General features: G+C 44.0%; 1 protein-coding gene across 2 annotated transcripts in view; it reads left to right on the plus strand.

The window, feature by feature from the left end:
* Positions 1–20,797, plus strand: part of LOC138266903 (B-cadherin-like) — a 147,373-nt gene that overhangs the window by 74,629 nt on the left and 51,947 nt on the right. The window contains exons 4-6 of one of the 2 annotated variants that reach the window (XM_069215634.1): positions 4,049–4,198; positions 4,397–4,552; positions 13,732–13,876. In XM_069215634.1, the coding sequence (XP_069071735.1) occupies positions 4,049–4,198; positions 4,397–4,552; positions 13,732–13,876 (451 nt within the window). The remainder of the gene's footprint in view (positions 1–4,048; positions 4,199–4,396; positions 4,553–13,731; positions 13,877–20,797) is intronic. The other variant, XM_069215635.1, reaches the window with a different exon arrangement.

The following is a 20,797-nucleotide window of genomic DNA, read 5'->3' on the forward strand; positions in this document are numbered from 1 at the left end:
ATGAGCTACCCTTTGACATCACTTTCCCACGCTTTTTAAATTTTCATTCCAATAATTAGTTTGTGCTCAGCAAATTCCTTCCACCTGTGTAACACGACTGTCTGTGACTTGATTCACAATTGAATTATCTCTCCCATTCTCTTTGTGATTGTGTATTCCCATACTCAAATGTCTAGTGTTCCCTTGCCATGGTTGACAGCATCAGACAGTGCTTGCTTTCCACTCAATAGCATCTTGCGTCATAGGACAAGTTTTTCTTCTGTGGCCTAGAAAACCCATGCATGCAAAGTGCTACTGACTACAAAGCTAGGAGTGGCTGAAGGTGTCAAATGGCATCTGGCCACTCAACAGTTATGTGCACAGAGTGCTCAAAGGTACATCTGCTTTACAGTGATCCTTGTGGAAGCACTTACTTAGATTCTTCAACTAATAACATTTTGGTGCACATGCATGGGGAGCGAAATAATCCTACCAGGTGCAGAAAGTCAGCCTTTCCTGTGATAACCGTGCTGCACATGTGTGTATACCTAAGGAGACTGCATTGCAATGGGAGCTGAGTTTGTCACTTTGCCAGGCTAACCATGGACCTGCCCGATTGGCTTTGAACGTTGAGTCAGAAAATCTGGGCCTTCGTACAGTCAGGGATACAAGACCCTTGGTGCTGCTTGGCAGTTGGTGCAGATTTGGGATACTGGTGGTCAGTATTAGGGCTGCTTGTGGGAGCTTTCAGGACTGAATGATGCTTAACTGGCCCTTGGGTGAAGTATACAGCTTTCTACTGATGGATTTCAAGGACCCCAATTACTGCGTAGTAGCTGGTGAAGAGCAGAATGTTAAAATGCAAATAGCTACAGGTCTCTGAATAGAGAACTCGGTGGGTTTTCAGATACCGATGAGCAGATGGAGGGTTAAGTCACAGCAGGCTCTGGGTGTAATCTCTCAAGGTGTTGTGACAGATCCTAACAAAGATACCCAAGGTCTGAGTGCTCCTATTCTAGCAGATGCAGTTGCGTGGTTTGCTGGTTATTCCTGGGTGTAGTAGAGGCTTAGGGTGCTGATTGCTAATCTTTGGTGCAGCGTGTCAGGCTACTTACTTCTGGTGCACCAGTGCTTGATACTCTGAGTAGAGCTGCAGGTGGAATAGGCTGTTTGTGAGGGAGGAGGTGTTCCCTGAAAGTAATTCAGTTTTTGACTGAGGAGTGGTTGCACTTTAGTGAACAGAAGTTGACAATGCTTGGCAGAGCGAATGTACTTCCTTTCTGTCCTCCGCAAACTAGAGCCAACTTTATGTTCTATAACCAAGGCACTTGCATTAAATGATGTGCGAGAAGAGACTACTGTACGAGGTGCTGGGGCAAACCATTAACACTTATCTGTTGAATACCTTGCAGATGGATCCAGTCATTTGGTGATCCCTTCCACTATTTTTCTGAAAAATCTTGTACCAAGAGGTCTAGGAAGGGATTCCCTTAGGTAGCTCCACAATGTCATATCACCTTGAGTCCCTACACAGAGTACTGGGGAGAAGGGGATTGGGAGAACGCTAGCGTCCAGGGGAACTATTTGACAAAGAAGGATGTGTATAGAGAAGCTTAAGAAAAGAGTTGTTACTGATATGTTAAATTAGCTTTGAGTGTGCCCCCTTTTGTTAACAGATTTGTTAGGGTCAGTTTCCCAAAAGTTTCATGCTTTGGCCAAGGTAATGGGTAAATTCTACTTTAAAATGCATTATTTTGTTACATTATTGCATTTTGACGTTAATATATTTTGGGCCAATGTGGTAATTAACATCTACTTCAGAAAAACTCATTTTCTAGTCAAATATTAAGGAACATCTTTCCTAAAGACCCCTTAGAAATTTTATTTGAAAACTTCTGCTCAATATGATTTTCTTTAAGATTTATACCCTATTATAACCGTCTTTAGAGCACTGATGGCACCATGGACTGATGTACTCCCTTGATACATCTGTGTTTGATCAATCGTCCAAAAGCAGTCCAGTTTACTTGAATTTGCATCCATTTTGAGGTTGATAAAATGAGTGCTGGTGAGTTGAGTAACAATAAGTCAATTATGCAGCACTGCGAGACTCAAGGATGAAGGAGCTCTTTACAAATACACTTTGCTAAAGGTATACACTGAAACAGATAGACTACCTAGGTAGTATGCTTCCCTATAGAGAAAAGTCAGGAGCTCTTTCTAATCTTTCAGGAAAAAAAATATATATATATATATATATTTTTCCTTATTAAATTATGAATATCCTGATTTAAATTTGTTCCTAATCCTTTCCGCATTTAAATTCCACTTATTCTTCAGAAGCAATTATTTCACATCATTAAAGCCACCGTGTTTTTTGTATTTAATCTGCAGAAAGCTGTTAAATACCTAATTCGTTTAAAGAGGGGTTTAAGTGATTTCTGTTAAAACCGACAGCACACTAACTATGTGAAAACATTATTTAAATGTTCATTAATAGTCACTCCTAATTTCCAAATTTGCCTGAATAGCTGCTGTTAAAGGAGGCAAAGCCAAATTTAGCAAGGGGAGATGGTTCTCTGCAAAAGGTTAAAAAAAACAACAACAAAAAAACTCCAGCCTGCAAAGAATAGTCTAAGCAAAAGTTTTACTAAGTTTTTAATAAACATTCTGGTGTAGGTTAAAGCTTGGAGAGCAAGACTATCATGCCTGCCAAGGATAAGGCTGGGCTGTTTCATATTGAGTAGTTTCCCAATTACATTTTCCTGTTCTTTGTTTTTTTTTTAAATAGTCCACATAAATGAGCTATTAGCTCTAAAGCAGGTTCTTTCCCCTTCAGTGGTGAAGGGTGTTATAAGGACTGTGTTCATCGTAAATGGCTTCACTGCTACTAACAACATCATATTATATGCCGGGTATTATGTTGGCATGAAGTCATTACCAAACTTATAACATAATTCAAATGGAACATAAATATATCTGATGATGTCCCTGTACTCGTCCATCTTCAAATCTCCAGTACTGATTTAATTGCTGTCACCAATATAGGCTTCTGTCTGCCATATCTTGAACACAGGAAGAATATTTGCACTTTCTCAGAAATACTGTTTTGTTCTAGACCGTATATGCGCCACTTAGGAGTATGTTCGTGCTGTAGTCCAGCTTGATATTAATAAATGTTTTTACTTATTCAGGCCAAATTTTTCTCATGCTTCTTAAATAACTTTTTCCCCGTTTGACAGCATATTCCAAACCATACTTAAAAAGTCAATGGAACCACCATTCACTGCCATATTATGCTGTTAAATAGAATCATTTTCCTTTGAGTGCCACATTTAACACCTAGGATCACTTACGCATTTTAGGATTACCAGAGCACTTTTTTAACTTCGGGTGCAGAATCTGAAATATATTCCTCAACCTAGAGTCGGTCACACTTTGCACCAGTCATTGATTATGCATTACTGAGGAAGGCAAATGCTCCTCTTTCAGAAACTACCTCCTCTACATGATAGGAGTATTACATTTTCCTGTTTTATATGTGAAGATACAGTAGCTTAGGGGAGGCAATATTTTTATTTTGAGGAGCCATACATTCAAAGAATGGAAAATATAAATTTCTTCCAAAACAAAAACTACATCCAAGCGTTTCAAATTCCTCTAGAAAACTTACCCATGATAGTTTGATGTGAGAAAAAAACGAAAAGGCACATTCCCTATTGTTCAGCCTTCATAACTGAGAATAGACCCCTGTGGTGGGTAAAGATTAGTTGATAAGAAAATATGATAGTGTGTAAGAAACAATAGAATGCCTAGGCCATGTCCAGAAAGAAAAATATATTTATTGATTGGCCTTCTGGGTGTTGAGTCAAAGTAGGTGACCAGTGTGGAACCAGTGAACACTATTAATTTGGTTAAACAAAATGCTGAATTCAGTCATTAATTATTCAGAAACAAAGCACGTACAAAGGAAAATTTTGCAATTGTGTATTGTCTATGAGAAGCATTGGGTTACCTGGTGCAGAACGTTCCCCAGGATCCAGTTTTGATTATGTAAATTTTCTTTCAGAAGTCCCATCATGCCAAACATTCTGAACACCAAGTGATGTACTTCCCAAAGTCGCAGCAGGGCTTACACCGACAGAAGAGGGACTGGGTCATCCCACCCATCAAGGTCTCTGAAAACGAGAGAGGTCCTTTCCCAAAGAATTTGGTGCAGGTAACTAAATACCTACCTACTTTTGTGGTAAATGAATGGCACCATTGTTGCTTTTGTAACTGTCTTTCACTTAGGGGACCTACATGAAATCTGCTCAATTGTCATTGTTGCTATATACTAGGAATCTGTTGTGTAATCAATGGAAAAAAAGATCTCCAGTTAAATGGTTTTTTCTCGTTCTGGATTTTCAACTCATAGATCAAATCCAACATGGATAAAGAGACCAAGGTTTTCTACAGCATCACCGGGCAAGGAGCTGACACGCCTCCAGAGGGAGTCTTCATCATTGAAAGAAGTACTGGACAGTTGAAAGTGACACGTCCACTGGACCGAGAGACGCTAGATAAGTATATTGTGAGTCAAATATATGAATCTTAATGGAGGCTGTGATTTATCTTGAAATATAAGATGGTATACGTTTACAAGACAAGCTTTCCTACTTAACACTGCATATAGTAAAGTGATTGAGTTCTTAGAAAAAATAAATTGACATATCACCCTGATGTATTAGTGAGAGTGCATTCATTTAAGGCAGCTGGGAAGTTCAACACACTCTTGAACTTGCTGCCTCAAAGTTCTCGACTAGAGAAGACACACTTTAGGTCTCGCCTGCAACACTGCATGCACAGCTCGCCCATTGCTCAACATTTGTGGGCTTCATTGTCACTCTTATTTGCTGCCTTCTAATTGGCCAGCGTGTGCCTGCCTTAATTCCTTTTGATTCTGGCACATTGACCAAGTACTGATTTCCTTCAACTTGATTGCTGTTCTTTCGCTGCTCGTGCTATGATAGAGACACTTTCTTCCCTGTCCTCCTCGTTGAACCTCTTGCTATTTGTGGCTATGTTTTGCTATGTCACACACACTTTAACCTCTTCGTTGCGGGCGTCGGCCACTGGCCGACGCCCACACACCCTCCCTGGTGCGGGTCACGACCAGTGGCCGACACCAGGAAGGGTATCAATAAATCCTCGGGTGCGTCGCACCCGAGGATTTATTTATTTTTTTAAACCCCCCCCCCCCCCCGGGAGACACGGAAGCTTCCGTGTCTCCCCCCGCCCCCCCACCCGCCCCTTTGTGACGTCAGCGCGCCTCACGGCGCGCTGACGTTGCAAAGGTGTTTTCCCCATCAAAGCAGGAAGCAGCCTTGCGGCCGCTTCCTGCTTTGATGGGGAAAACGGCCTTTCCCACGTTCGGGAAGGCCTCGTAAGAAAGGGGAGTGTCTCCCCTTTCTTACAAGGCCTTCCTGAAAGTGTTTCCTGGCCCCCGGTCGCAGCTGTGCTGCGATCGGGGGCCAGGAAACACTTTCAGGTTTCCTGGCCCCCCGATCGCAGCACAGCTGCGATCGGGGGGCCAGGAAACACTTTGAAAAGGCCTCGTAAGAAAGGGGAGACTCTCCCCTTTCTTACGAGGCCTTCTCAAACTGTTTCTGGCCCCCGATCGCAGCTGTGCGACCCCCTGTCATTTTATTTATTTTTTATTTTTATTTTTTTGAAAAAAAAATAATCCCCTGGGGGGCTGTGCTGCGATCGGGGGCCAGAAACAGTTTGAGAAGGCCTCGTAAGAAAGGGGAGAGTCTCCCCTTTCTTACGAGGCCTTCTCAAAGTGTTTCCTGGCCCCCGATCGCAGCACAGCTGCGATCGGGGGCCAGGAAACACCACTAGACGCCAGGGATTTCACTTTGGGGGGGCGGCCCCCTCGGAAAACGGGCCGCCCCCCCCCCGGGGGCATAATTAATTAAAAAAAAAAAGGTAGGTGCCCCCGGGGGGGGGGGGGGGGGGCGCGATTGCGCCCCCCCCAGGGGATTTTTTTTTTTTCAAAAAATAAAAATAAAAAATAAATAAAATGACAGGGGGTCGCCCGTGGGCAGGGTGACCCCCTGTGGGGGCAATTTTTTTTTTAGATGTTGTAGGGTTTCCCTGGGGGCCATTTTGGCCCCCAAGGAAACCATACAACTAAAAAAAATAGATCTATATATAGATCTATATTTATATATCTATGTAGATAGATATATCTATGTACATGGATATATCTATGTACATAGATATATATATATATATATATAGAGGTAGATCTATATATACCAAAGAGATTTATAAAGTGTGCTACTCACCTGTGAGGGTCTCAAGGCGCTTGGGGGGGGGCGGGGGGAGGGAAAGGGGCTGGGAGGTTCACTGTTCGAAAAGCCAGGTTTTGAGGCCCTTCCTGAAAAGAAGTAGGTTTTGGGTCTTGCGAAGGTGGGTTGTGAGGGCGTTCCAGGTTTTGGGTGCAAGGTAGGAGAAGGATCTGCCCCCGGTGGTGGTGTGTTTGATGCGGGGGACAGAGGCGAGAGAGAGGTCAGCTGAGCGGACGTTTCGTGTGGGGGTGTGGAAGGTGACTCTCGTTGAGGTAGGCAGGGCCTGTGTTGTGGAGTGATTTGTGTGCGAGGATGAGGATCTTGAAGGTGATCCTTTTGTCAATGGGGAGCCAGTGGAGGGATTTGAGGTGTGGAGAGATGTGTTCGTGTCGGCGGAGGTCGAGGATGAGTCGTGCTGCTGAGTTCTAGATGCGTGTAGTTTGCGCTTGAGTTTTAGAGTGGTGCCGGCGTAGAGGGCGTTTCCGTAATCAAGCCTGCTGCTGATGTGTGCGTGAGTGACAGTTTTTCTGGTCTCTGTGGGGATCCATTTGAATGTTTTTCAGTATAACGGAGTGTGTTGAAGCATGAGGAGGTGAGAGCGTTGATTTGTTGGGTCATCGAGAGGGAGGAGTCTAGGATGATGCTGAGGTTGCGTGCGTGGTTGGCGGGGTGGGTGCAGGGCCTAGCGTGGTGGGCCACCATGAGGGGTCCCAGGTGTTTTTGTGTGGGCCAAAGAGGATTATTTCGGTTTTGCTTGAGTTGAGTTTCAGGTGATTGGCTGTCATATATATATCACTTTTGTCAATATGTGTGTGGTTTCCCTGGGGGGAAAAGGGTCCGACTTGTCTAGTGGCAGTTTTAGTGCCATAAAGAAGCGCAGAAGGTTTATATGCCTACTGCAAAGAGCAAATCTGTATTTTATGTAAATAGCTGAGTACATTAGCAAAGTCTATGGAGAGATGAAGGGCACTTTTGCTGGGTGGTAATGAGGGAATCCGAGGAGGAGGGAGTGGGAGCACCAATAATGATTGTTGGACTGGGCGCAGGAGGTGCTAAAGACTGTGACGAATGGTATGTGACAAGGTGTTTTTTGAGTGTCTTGAGAGTACGTGCTGATTGAGGGAAGAAGCGCAGGTAAGGTGGCCTCTACTGTTGCACGTATCTCACACACCATCGATTTTGTGACTGTCTACGTAGGCTAGTGTTTTAGAGCAACAGTTTAGCCAATAGCAGAGATGGCATCTTGATGGATGACTGCTGCCTGCACTCAGGTTATAGAGGACCGCTCTGACATAGGATCAGAGACTGAGACATCAGATACTGAGACAGCATCTGAGGGATAGGACAATGGCGCAGACTCTGGGAGTGATTTTTCAGTCAGAGGAGTCCCATTCGATAACTCCTCTTCCAGTACATTATGAGGGAGGTGATGAGGACAGTCCTGCTGTCCCTTCGCAAGCTGTTTGTGCAACTGGGTAATAGTGGGTTAGGCCAACCCAGAGAGCAGGTGAATGCGGCGGCAAGCAGAGAGAGAGAGTGCTCTCTTGGGAGCTCCCCAATTTAGTTCAGCCCCAAATTCCACCACCCAAATCATATTGTGGAGACATCAAAATTATCCATGGCAAAACAAACTGGTTTTGTAAGGCAGGCACCTGTGTTTTTGGTCCTGGATTCGGCGGCCATATAGAGAAACACACTAAACCCAAACATTTCTGGAAACTAGACATTCGGGGGAGTCCACAGAGGTGTGACTTGTGTGGCTTCCCCAAAGTTTTCTTACCCAGAATACCCTGCAAAGCTGAAATGTTGAAAAAAAACTCTATTTTTCTCGCATTTCTGTCACACAAACTACAGGAATATGCTAGGATCCACAATATTCCTACCACCCAGTGACTCCTCACCTGTCCTGATAAAAACACTACCCCACTTGAGTGCCTACACCTAGTGTCTGTGTCAGGAATGGATCACCCCAGGGTCAACAGCTGCCTCACGTAAGGACCAACATTGACCGTTGTGTGATCTATTCCTGTCGCAGGCACCAGGCCTAACCACACAAGTGAGGTATCATTTTTATCGGGAGGCTTGGGGGAACGCTGGGTGGAAGGAAATTTGTGGCTCCTCTCAGATTCCAGAACTTTCTGTCACCGAAATGTGAGGAAAACTTGTTTTTTTAGCCACTTTTTGAGGTTTGCAAAGGATTCTGGGTAACAGAACCTGGTCCGAGCCCCGCAAGTCACCCCTCCTTGGATTCCCCTAGGTCTCTAGTTTTCAGAAATGCACAGGTTTGGTAGGTTTCCATAGGTGCCGGCTGAGCTAGAGGCCAAAATCTACAGGTAGGCACTTTGCAAAAAACAGCTCTGTTTTCTGTGATGTGTCCACGTTGTGTTTTGGGGCATTTCCTGTCGAGGGCACCAGGCCTAACCACACAAGTGAGGTATCATTTTTATCGGGAGGCTTGGGGGAACGCTGGGTGGAAGGAAATTTGTGGCTCCTCTCAGATTCCAGAACTTTCTGTCACCGAAATGTGAGGAAAACTTGTTTTTTTAGCCACTTTTTGAGGTTTGCAAAGGATTCTGGGTAACAGAACCTAGTCAGAGCCCCGCGAGTCACCCCATCTTGGATTCCCCTAGGTCTCTAGTTTTCAAAAATGTACAGGTTTGGTAGGTTTCCCTAGGTGCCGGCTGAGCTAGAGGCCAAAATCTACAGGTAGGCACTTTGCAAAAAACAGCTCTGTTTTCTGTGATGTGTCCACGTTGTGTTTTGGGGCATTTCCTGTCGCGGGCGCTAGGCCTACCCACACAAGTGAGGTATCATTTTTATCGGGAGACTTGGGGGGACGCTCGGTGGAAGGAAATTTGAGGCTCCTCTCCGATTCCAGAACTTTCTGTCACCGAAATGTGAGGAAAACTTGTTTTTTTAGCCACTTTTTGAGGTTTGCAAAGGATTCTGGGTAACAGAACCTGTTCAGAGCCCCGCGAGTCACCCCATCTTGGATTCCCCTAGGTCTCTAGTTTTCAAAAATGTACAGGTTTGGTAGGTTTCCCTAGGTGCCGGCTGAGCTAGAGGCCAAAATCTACAGGTAGGCACTTTGCAAAAAACAGCTCTGTTTTCTGTGATGTGTCCACGTTGTGTTTTGGGGCATTTCCTGTCGCGGGCGCTAGGCCTACCCACACAAGTGAGGTATCATTTTTATCGGGAGACTTGGGGGGACGCTCGGTGGAAGGAAATTTGAGGCTCCTCTCCGATTCCAGAACTTTCTGTCACCGAAATGTGAGGAAAACTTGTTTTTTTAGCCACTTTTTGAGGTTTGCAAAGGATTCTGGGTAACAGAACCTGGTCAGAGCCCCGCGAGTCACCCCATCTTGGATTCCCCTAGGTCTCTAGTTTTCAAAAATGTACAGGTTTGGTAGGTTTCCCTATGTGCCGGCTGAGCTAGAGGCCATAATCTACAGGTAGGCACTTTGCAAAAAAAACAGCTCTGTATTTTGTGAAAAAATGGGATGTGTCCACGTTGTGTTTTGGGGCATTTCCTGTCGCGGGCGCTAGGCCTACCCACACAAGTGAGGTATCATTTTTATCGGGAGACTTGGGGGAACATAGAATAGCAAAACAAGTGTTATTGCCCCTTATCTTTCTCTACATTTTTTCCTTCCAAATATAAGAGTGTGTAAAAAAGACGTCTATTTGAGAAATGCCCTGCAATTCACATGCTAGTATGGGCACCTCGGAATTCAAAGATGTGCAAATAACCACTGCTCCTCAAAACCTTATCTTGATCCCATTTTGGAAATGCAAAGGTTTTCTTGATACCTCTTTTTCACTCCTCATATTTCAGCAAATGAATTGCTGTATACCCAGTATAGAATGAAAACCAACTGCAGGGTGCACCTCATTTATTGGCTCTGGGTACCTAGGGTTCTTGATGAACCTATAAGCCCTTTATATCCCCGCAACCAGAAGAGTCCAGCAGACAAAACGGTATATTGCTTTCAGAAATCTGACATCGCAGGAAAAAGTTACAGAGTAAAACATAAAGAAAAATGGCTGTTGTTTTCAGCTCAATTTCAATATTTTTTTATTTCAGCTGTTCTTTTCTGTAGGAAAACCTTGTAGGATCTACACAAATGACCCCTTGCTGAATTCAGAATTTTGTCTAGTTTTCAGAAATGTTTAGCTTTCCGGGATCCAGCATTGGTTTCACACCCATTCCTGTCACTAACTGGAAGGAGGTTGAAAGCACCAAAAATAGTAAAAATGGGGTATGTCCCAGTAAAATGCCAAATTTGTGTTGGAAAATGTGGTTTTCTGATTCAAGTCTGCCCGTTCCTGAAAGGTGGGAAGATAGTGATTTCAGCACCAGAAACCCTTTGTTGATGGCATTTTCAGGGAAAAAACCACAAGCCTTCTTCGGCGGCCCTTTTTTCCCATTTTTTTGGAAAAAACTAAATTTTCACTGTATTTTGGCTATTTTCTTGGTCTCCTCCAGGGTAAACCACAAACTCTGGGTACCATTAGAATCCCTAGGATGTTGGAAAAAAAGGACGCAAATTTGGCGTGGTTAGCTTATGTGGACAAAAAGTTATGAAGCCCTAAGCGCGAACTACCCCAAATAGCCAAAAAAGGGCTCAGCACTGGGGGAGAAAAGGCCCAGCAGCTAAGGGGTTAAAGAAGGCCTTTCCACATTTGAAATGGTTGTTTATTGTGACAACAGATGTCATCTACTTACAAACATATTTTCATTAAAACATGGGTGCAATTTCTTTCTTAATCTGACACGTTTTTTGCCAAATGTCATATTTTTTTGCTCTTTTTCTCATGTGGCGATACTAGCTGCTCAAAATCACAGGGATGTTGTGTCAAGACCTAACAAGCATTGGCAAAGTCAATAGGCCGTGCCTTTGAGTCTGCTGACTCTGCCATTGAACCTTTGTTCATTCCGTAGAGTGTGTGGGCATTGCCAACTTTAGCAACGATTTGTAGCCATGCTGTGTAGCAGAGTGGCTAAAAATAATAATAAAGAAATGGCCATGATGCATCTAGTACTAATATACTTAAACAAGCATTTACAATGCATCGGCTCTCGTGTTTGTTCATGTTAGAGCTGATTGCATTGTAAACTCCGAACCCGACTTTTTTCACCTATCGGGCAAAAGTGCATTTATGTACATAACCCGAAAAAGTGAAATCAAGTATGTAAAGCGCTCGACTTCTGCCAAGCGAGATCGGGCTCGTAAATTAGAGAAAAAGAAGTCCACGAGCCCGATGGAAAACAGCGAGCCTCGCATGTTTTCTGTACTTGGTCGCTGCGCTGGAGGAGGGCTAGCCACCGGAAAAGGCATGATGTATGCGTGCCTTCAACTAATTAAAGCAAGGAGATTTTATTAGGGAAGCCCACCAACCAATAAAAAACACTGACGTGAAGTTGACAGGGCTCCGAGCCCTTTTCTTAATACAAAAGAGTCTCCCTGCTAAACGCATGCGCGAGCGCATGCAACGCAGGCTCGACCCTAAAAAGGGCATTAGCCCCCGCTGCATCATAGCTCTTTTAAAAAAAAAAAAAAATAGTTTGGCCACACTGCAAAGTATCCACGCTGCCGTACAGCATGGCTACAAAACATTGTCAAAGCCAGTAGCTCTCATAGGCGAGACATATTGACTTTTTTCTGTTGTCATGGAAATCTGCAGTTGAGGAAACAAGAACTTAACTGTTTCTTCTGAGCTGTAATAGCTGGCTACTAGACATAAAATGTCATTTGAAAGGCGCCTGTTCCTGAGCCTTACTCCATCTCTTCATCCTCCACCTCCCCCCCCTCTCCAGCTTTGTTCCTGTAAATGTGGCAAGGCTTAACGAAGTACTGGTTACACCTGCCTTTCTGAGAGTTATCTTCCCAATCTGATGCCATCCCTGTTATTGTGAAAAATAACTTCAATTTGGTCTTCCAACGGGACCACAGGCCTTCTCCACTCATGCACCACTGATCCTGAATAACATTCATGCACCCATCAGGACCACCTCTTATCCATCTTTTATTAAGGGAAGAGCTGAGGACATGCCGTTCTTCTGCAACAGAGCAAATAGTCTGCCTTCTTTCCAAGAGCCCAGCACACTCCCTATCTAAATTCACTGACCCTGTACAGTGCTCCACTGCCCGTCATCTAAGTTTGTTCTACATAACTACTAAAGGTGGTCGAACTGTTTATTCAGATGAAAGAGCTGTGGTTCTAAACAAACACCGTTTTACTGAACTTTTGTAGAACTATGATATTCTACATCTGCTGCGTGCTTAACACATGAAACCCAGGATCAGAGTTTGATTAAATATGGACAGTTGAATAGTGATCACGAAGTATGTTCTTCTTTGCTTTACTGCGTATTTAATGTAGGCTGTGCACAAATCCAACAGACCTAGTACAAATGTGCCCAGATGTTTACAGTCCCTAACAAATTGGGAAGGGATAGTTCTACCCTCCCCCAGTATTGTTTGGGGATTGCTTGGGAAACTCGTGGAAATGAACCATGCTTGATTTTTCAAAACACTTTTCAGGCTTAGAAGGAAGCCCAGAAAAATGACAACTCTACTGTGCCAGCCATCTAAAACCTCAAAAATACTATCAGGTGGTCGTATGGTTTTCTTTTCCCACTTCTTGACAGTTTGCTTCAGCTTAATATTTTCAAACTGTAGCAAAGTACCCCATGGCCTTCCTCCTCGTTAATGGTCAAATTGTAAGTAAAGATAAGAGTGCATGGGACTTCCAACCTCTCCCCCAACATCCCCCCCCCCCCCTGCCTCCACCAACATACCAACCCGTTCCGGTGAATTCTGGGTTTACCAAGGATTAAGACTGACTAGCCTTGAGACCACCTCTGCCATTTTTCTTACACCATATCATGCTTCTTGTCACCTTATTATATCCTTGCAGCTCCTTTTTATTCTCTGCGTTCTTCCTCTCTCACTGTTTTCCTATAGTTTCTCCCTTTTTTGATATTCTCTCCTGCTATGAATCCAAAGTGTGGGCCCTGATCCTCAAAATAGATACTGGTGACCACCTGCAGCCACTGGCACAAACAAGCCCTGATGTTTTCTACCTGCACATTCAGACACAAGTGACATTGGACTTCCAGACCAGGACGTGTAAATGCTTTCAAAGCTCAGAAATGGCTTAGCTGCCGGAATCCAAGAAGTAGCCATTACGAAAGTAACTTCTTGGGTCATGGTTGTCACAAGACAGATGAGGCGATGATGAAGCCTGTGTGCTGTGTTGCTTCACCAAGTGGTTGGTGTTTGTTTGATCAAGCTTTGGTGCTCACACATAGTCTTATTGCCTGATAGCTAATTTCGCCTGAGATAATTTGCTATTGTAATAATTCTGGCAGGCTCACTTGTGTATTAAAGGCTTAATCTCTAATGTTTTCCAGCTTTTTTCTCATGCTGTGTCTGAGAATGGAAAACCTGTTGAAGACCCAATGGAGATCATCATCAAGGTGACTGATCAGAATGACAATAAACCAGAGTTCACGCAGGCGATCTTCGAGGGTGAAGTACCTGAAGGTTCCCAACCAGGTAGATACTAGATTTTATATTAAATGGGTTGGATATCACCCACATCATAATTTACTGCTTTGTGGCAGGGGACTGTGAGACATTGTAAATCGTTGTGGATAGCTACCGTTGCAATCTGGCTTGCATTATTGTGTCTGGGTGTTTAAGCAGATGCCAACGTTTAGCCTTCAGTTTCATAGTTGCCCTCAGTTTGATTCAGTCAGGAAAATCACGAAGCCGAATGCTGCATCTGAATGGGGTCTATCTCTCTGGGGTCTCGACAGTGGATACCGCGTTTCTTTGATGGATTTCTGGCTGTAGGAAGGTACGAGAAGAGCTGTTACTCCTTTTGTGAACTTCATGGATACCAATGAGTGGTAGCTTTGTTGCATGTAGGCATGTTGGTGATGTTAAAAGTTGAGTATTGAATCCAGTCAGTTGTCTCTAATAAGCCTCAAATAAAGAAATATTAGCAGTTCAGTACAACTCTATTATTAATCTCAACTTCTTGAAGCCTGCTTTAACCAAACCGTTCTTTTAGTTCCAATATGTGTTTTTATGCTCAAATTGTACCAAAGAATGTTGAAAGTAATTAAAATATTTTAGAATCATGTAGTGTGTGTGTGTATATATATATATATATATATATATGTTCGATGGCATGTGTAGCTGCAGATACACATGCTGTGCACATCCCGCCATCTAGTGTTGGGCTCGGAGTGTTACAAGTTGGTTTTCTTCTAAGAAGTCTTTTTCGAGTCACGAGATCGAGGGACTCCTCCCCATTCGGTTCCATTGCGCATGGGCGTCGACTCCATCTTAGATTGTTTTCTTTCCGCCATCGGGTTCGGACTTGTTCCTTTTCGCTCCGCGTTTCGGTTCGGAAAGTTAGTTGAAATCTCGGAAAATTTGACGGTATTGTTTGCGTTCGGTATCTGGTTAGTTACAACAGATCAACACCGAATTTTTAAGCGCTCTGGTGGCCCTTCGGGGTTTTCGATTCCCCGGCGGGGCCTGGTCGGCCCAACCACGTGCGTCTTCAAGGCTAATGGAACGGACCCCATTCCGCTTCTGCTCCGAATGTCACAACAAGTATCCTTATACAGATCAGCATCTGGTCTGTAATTTGTGTTTGTCTCCAGAACACAAAGAGGATACCTGTGAGGCCTGTCGAGCGTTTCGGTCGAGGAAGACATTAAGAGACCGAAGAGCAAGAAGACTACAAATGGCGTCAGCGCCGAAAGGACAACAACAGAGGAAGAAACATTCTCCATCGCGGATTCGGACTCTGACGAGGTCGATCCCGAACAGACGCCAAAAACCGTGAGTAAGACGTCACAACACAAAACTCACGGAAAAACCGCTAAAGCCAGGGGACGCCACCGCCAGCAGGCCATGGCTTAACCCGAAAAATAGGTGACCGACCATCGGCACCGAAAAAGGGCACGCATGTGTCGAAGTCATCCGACTCCGGTCGAGATACCGGCACAGAGCAGACTCGACCCCGAGACACCGGGTCAGAGCAATCTCGACACCGGGAGGGTGGCATCGAAGTGAGTCGGCATCGAGAGATCAGCACGCCGAAAATCAAAAAAGTGTCTTTGGAGCCGAAAAAGACTGCCGAAAAAGTTTCCATACCGAAACATCCGGCTTCGAAACCGAAATTGAGATCCTACACCAAGGAACAGGGCCTGTCCTCACAGATGCAAGGACACAGATTCGGACAGGAACTAGAGGCAGGGGAGCCAGATTACACTCAAAGAAGGCTCCACATTCAAAAAGACACAGGGAAGATCAGTACTCTCCCTCCAATTCGAATGAAAAGAAAACTTGCCTTCTAAGAGAAAGACAAGCAGCCACAGGCAAAGGTGGCAAGACATGTGACTCCGCCACCATCTCCACAACCATCACCGGTAGCCACTCCACCAATGATGCAGTCCCCAACTCATACAGGGATGAGTCAGGATGATCCCGACGCATGGGATCTTTATGATGCGCCTGTATCAGATAACAGTCCCAACTGTTATCCAGCGAGACCGTTACCACCTGAGGACAGCACTGCCTACACACAGTTGGTGTCCAGAGCAGCTGCGTTTCATAATGTCACCCTGCACGCAGAACCTATAGAGGATGACTTTCTCTTTAATACACTGTCGTCCACAAATAGCCAGTACCAGAGTCTCCCTATGTTACAAGGAATGCTCAAACACTCCAAACAAGTGTTTCAGGAGCCTGTGAAGGGCAGGGCCATTACTCCAAGGGTGGAGAAAAAGTACAAACCGCCACCAACAGACCCTGTGTACATCACGCAGCAATTAACACCAGACTCAGTGGTAGTAGGGGCAGCTCGCAAAAAAGCGAACTCACACACCTCAGGAGATGCCCCACCTCCAGACAAAGAAAGTCGCAATTCGACGCAGCAGGGAAAAGGGTTGCGGCACAGGCAGCCAACCAATGGCGCATTGCCAACTCACAGGCATTGCTGGCGAGATATGATAGGGCTCATTGGGACGAAATGCAACATTTCATTGAACACCTGCCCAAAGAGTTCCAAAAAAAGCACAACAAGTGGTGGAGGAAGGCCAGAGTATCTCGAACAATCAGATACATTCAGCAATGGATGCAGCCGACACAGCTGCTAGGACTGTAAATACAGCAGTGACCATACGGAGGCACGCATGGCTATGAACCTCAGGATTCATGCCGGAAATACAACAAGCGGTCCTGAATATGCCCTTTAACGGACAGCAGTTGTTTGGGCCGGAGGTGGACACAGCTATCGAAAAACTTTAAAAGGACACAGATACGGCCAAAGCCATGGGCGCACTCTACTCCCCACAGAGCAGAGGCACATTTCGGAAATCACATTTTCGAGGGGGGTTTCCGGGACAGAGCACAGAACCCTCACCCTCACAAACAAGACCCACTTATCAAAGTCAATATCAGCGGGGAAGTTTTCGGGGACAATACAGAGGAGGGCAGTTCCCAAAGAGTAGAGGGAAGTTCCAGAGTCCCAAAACTCCACAAAATAAACAGTGACTTCAACGTCACAAATCCCCAACACATAACACTAGTGGGGGGGAGACTAACCAATTTCTACAACAACTGGGAAGAAATAACAACAGACACGTGGGTCCTAGCTATTATCCAACATGGTTATTGCATAGAATTTCTACAATTCCCTCCAAATGTCCCACCGAAAACACACAACCTGTCCAAACAACACATGGATCTCTTACAACTAGAGATCCAAGCGTTGTTGCAAAAAGATGCAATAGAGCTAGTACCAATTCATCAGAAAGGAACAGGAGTTTACTCCCTGTACTTTCTCATACCCAAAAAAGACAAAACTCTAAGACATATACTAGATCTCAGAACATTAAACATATACATCAAGTCAGATCACTTTCACATGGTGACACTGCAAGATGTGATCCCATTGCTCAAACAACAATACTACATGACAACACTAGACCTCAAGGATGCGTATTTCCATATACCTATACATCCTTCCCACAGAAAGTACTTAAGGTTTGTAATCCAAGGGGTACATTACCAGTTCAAAGTGTTGCCATTCAGGATAACAACAGCGCCAAGAGTTTTCACAAAATGCCTCTCAGTAGTGGCAGCTCATATCAGAAGGCAGCAAATACATGTGTTCCCTTACCTAGACGATTGGTTAATCAAAACTAATACTCAAGAACTGTGTTCACAACACACAAAGTATGTCATAGAAACCCTTCACAAGCTAGGTTTCTCACTCAGCTACAACAAATCACACCTACAGCTGTGTCAAATACAACAATACTTAGGAGCAACAATCAACACAACAAAAGGGATTGCCACTCCAAGTCCACAAAGGGTACAGGCATTTCAAAACGTAATACAAGCCATGCACCCAAAACAAAAGTTACAGGTAAAATTAGTGATGAAGCTACTATGCATGATGTCCTCATGCATAGCCATTGTCCCAAACGCAAGATTGCACAGGCGGCCCTTACAACAGTGCCTAGCATCACAATGGTCACAAGCACAGTGTCAACTTCAAGATCTAGTGTTGATAGAACGCCAAACATACACCTCGCTTCAATGGTGGAACACTATAAATTTAAACAGAGGGCGGCCTTTTCAAGACCCAGTGCCTCAATACGTAATCACAACGGATGCCTCCATGTTAGGGTGGGGAGCACACCTCAACCAACACAGCATCCAAGGACAATGGGACACTCAGCAGAGACAGCTTCACATAAATCACTTAGAACTACTAACAGTATTTCTAGCGCTGAAAGCATTTCAACCTATAATAACCCACAAACACATTCTTGTCAAAACAGACAACATGACAACAGTGTATTATCTGAACAAACAGGGAGGAACACACTCGACACAGTTGTCTCTTCTCACAGAAAATATGGCATTGGGCGATTCACAACCACATTCGCCTAATAGCGCAGTTCATACCTGGAATTCAAAACCAGTTAGCAGACAGTCTCTCTCTCGGGATTACCAACAGATCCACGAATGGGAAATTCATCCCCAAATACTAAAGACTTACTTCCAAAGGTGGGGAACACCACAAATAGACCTATGTGCAACAAAAGAAAATGCAAAATGCCAAAACTTCGCATCCAGGTACCCACAGGCTCACTCTCAGGGCAATGCGTTATGGAGGAGTTGGTCAGGGATATTTGCATACGCTTTTCCCCCTCTCCCACTCTCCCATATCTAGTAAACAAATTGAGTCAAAACAAACTCAAACTCATACTAATGGCGCCAATGTGGGCACGACAACCTACCTCTCAGTAGTGCCCCATATCAATCTACCAAACAGACCAGATCTGTTAACTCAACACAAACAACAGATCAGACACCCAAATCCAGCATCGCTGAATCTAGCAATTTGGCTCCTGAAGTCTTAGAATTCGGACATCTAGACCTTACACAGGAATGTATGGGGGTCATAGAACAAGCTAGAAAACCAACCACAAGACATTGCTATGCAAATAAGTGGAAAAGATTTGTTTATTACTGCCATAATAATCAAATTCAACCATTACACGCATCTGCTAAAAACATCGTAAGCTACCTACTACACTTACAAAAGTCAAAGTTAGCCTTTTCATCCATTAAAATACATCTCACCGCAATTTCAGCTTATCTGCAAATTACGCACTCAGCTTCATTATTCAGGATCCCAGTCATAAAAGCATTTATGGAGGGTCTGAAAAGAATTATCCCACCAAGAACACCACCAGTTCCTTCGTGGAACCTCAACATTGTCTTAACACGACTTATGGGTCCACCTTTTGAACCCATGCACTCATGTGAAATACAGTACTTAACATGGAAAGTAGCATTTCTGATAGCTATCACATGTCTCAGAAGAGTAAGTGAAATACAAGCATTTACTATACAAGAACCCTTTATTCAGATACACAAACATAAAGTAGTTCTACGAACAAATCCTAAATTCTTACCTAAGGTCATATCACTGTTCCACTTAAATCAAACAGTGGAACTCCCAGTATTCTTTCCAGAACCAGATTCTGTAGCTGAGAGAGCATTACATACATTAGACATTAAAAGGGCACTAATGTACTACATAGATAGAACAAAACAAATTTGCAAAACAAAACAATTGTTTGTTGCATTCCAAAAACCTCATACAGGGAATCCAATATCCAAACAAGGCATTGCTAGATGGATAGTTAAATGTATTCAAACCTGTTATATAAAAGCAAAAAGAGAACTGCCTATTACACCAAAGGCGCACACAACTAGAAAGAAAGGTGCTACCATGGCCTTTCTAGGAAACATACCAATGGCTGAAATCTGTAAGGCAGCCACATGGTCTACGCCTCATACATTTAACAAGCATTACTGCGTGGATGTGTTAACAACACAGCAAGCCACAGTAGGACAAGCAGTATTACAGACTTTATTTCAAACAACTTCAACTCCTACAGGCTAAACCACCGCTTTTGGGGAGATAACGACTTACTAGTCTATGCACAGCATGTGTATCTGCAGCTACACATGCCATCGAACGGAAAATGTCACTTACCCAGTGTTCATCTGTTCGTGGCATGAGACGCTGCAGATTCACATGCGCCCTCCCACCGCCCCGGGAGCCTGTAGCCGTTTTAAGTTGAGAAAAAATTAGACTTGTACATTTGTAAATTTGTAAATATATCACTTTTAAACACATTATGTACATACATATTTACGCCATTGCATGGGCACTATTACTATATACACAACTCCTACCTCACCCTCTGCGGGGAAAACAATCTAAGATGGAGTCGACGCCCATGCGCAATGGCGACGAAAGGGGAGGAGTCCCTCGATCTCGTGACTCGAAAAAGACTTCTTCGAAGAAAAACAACTTGTAACACTCTGAGCCCAACACTAGATGGCGGGATATGCACAGCATGTGAATCTGCAGCATCTCATGCCACGAACAGATGTACACTGGGTAAGTGACATTTTCCATATATATATGTATATATATATATATATATATAAACACCTTTTATACTAGAGCAATGCAAGTGACAACGTACATCTAAAACGCCTCTTAACATCTGGAGAGGAAGTCCTAAAATTTCATACCTAATATTTTGGAAGACCTACTTTTCTCAAAGTATAAATACTTCGATGCCAACAATTTCGGAAGTGAATAAACTTCCAAAACAAAAACAGTAGTCCTTAGTTTGATTAGATATTAGGTCATTCTCTTGATTTACATTTTTCTGTTCTCAGAGCATAAGGAAAGGCAAAGCAAGCAGTGAATTTGTGGGAGTTCAACCTACAAACTGGGGGCGTACGTAGAGTGGCAATAAAACAGTTATGCTTGTTCGTGTCAGAGTGCTTCACAGTCCTGTCCAAATAATAATCCAAGCACACTACAGTGTACGAAGGTGTGTGATTGTCTGACTAGCT

The sequence above is a fragment of the Pleurodeles waltl genome, chromosome 12 (assembly GCF_031143425.1).
Source record: "Pleurodeles waltl isolate 20211129_DDA chromosome 12, aPleWal1.hap1.20221129, whole genome shotgun sequence".
Lineage (NCBI taxonomy): Eukaryota > Metazoa > Chordata > Amphibia > Caudata > Salamandridae > Pleurodeles > Pleurodeles waltl.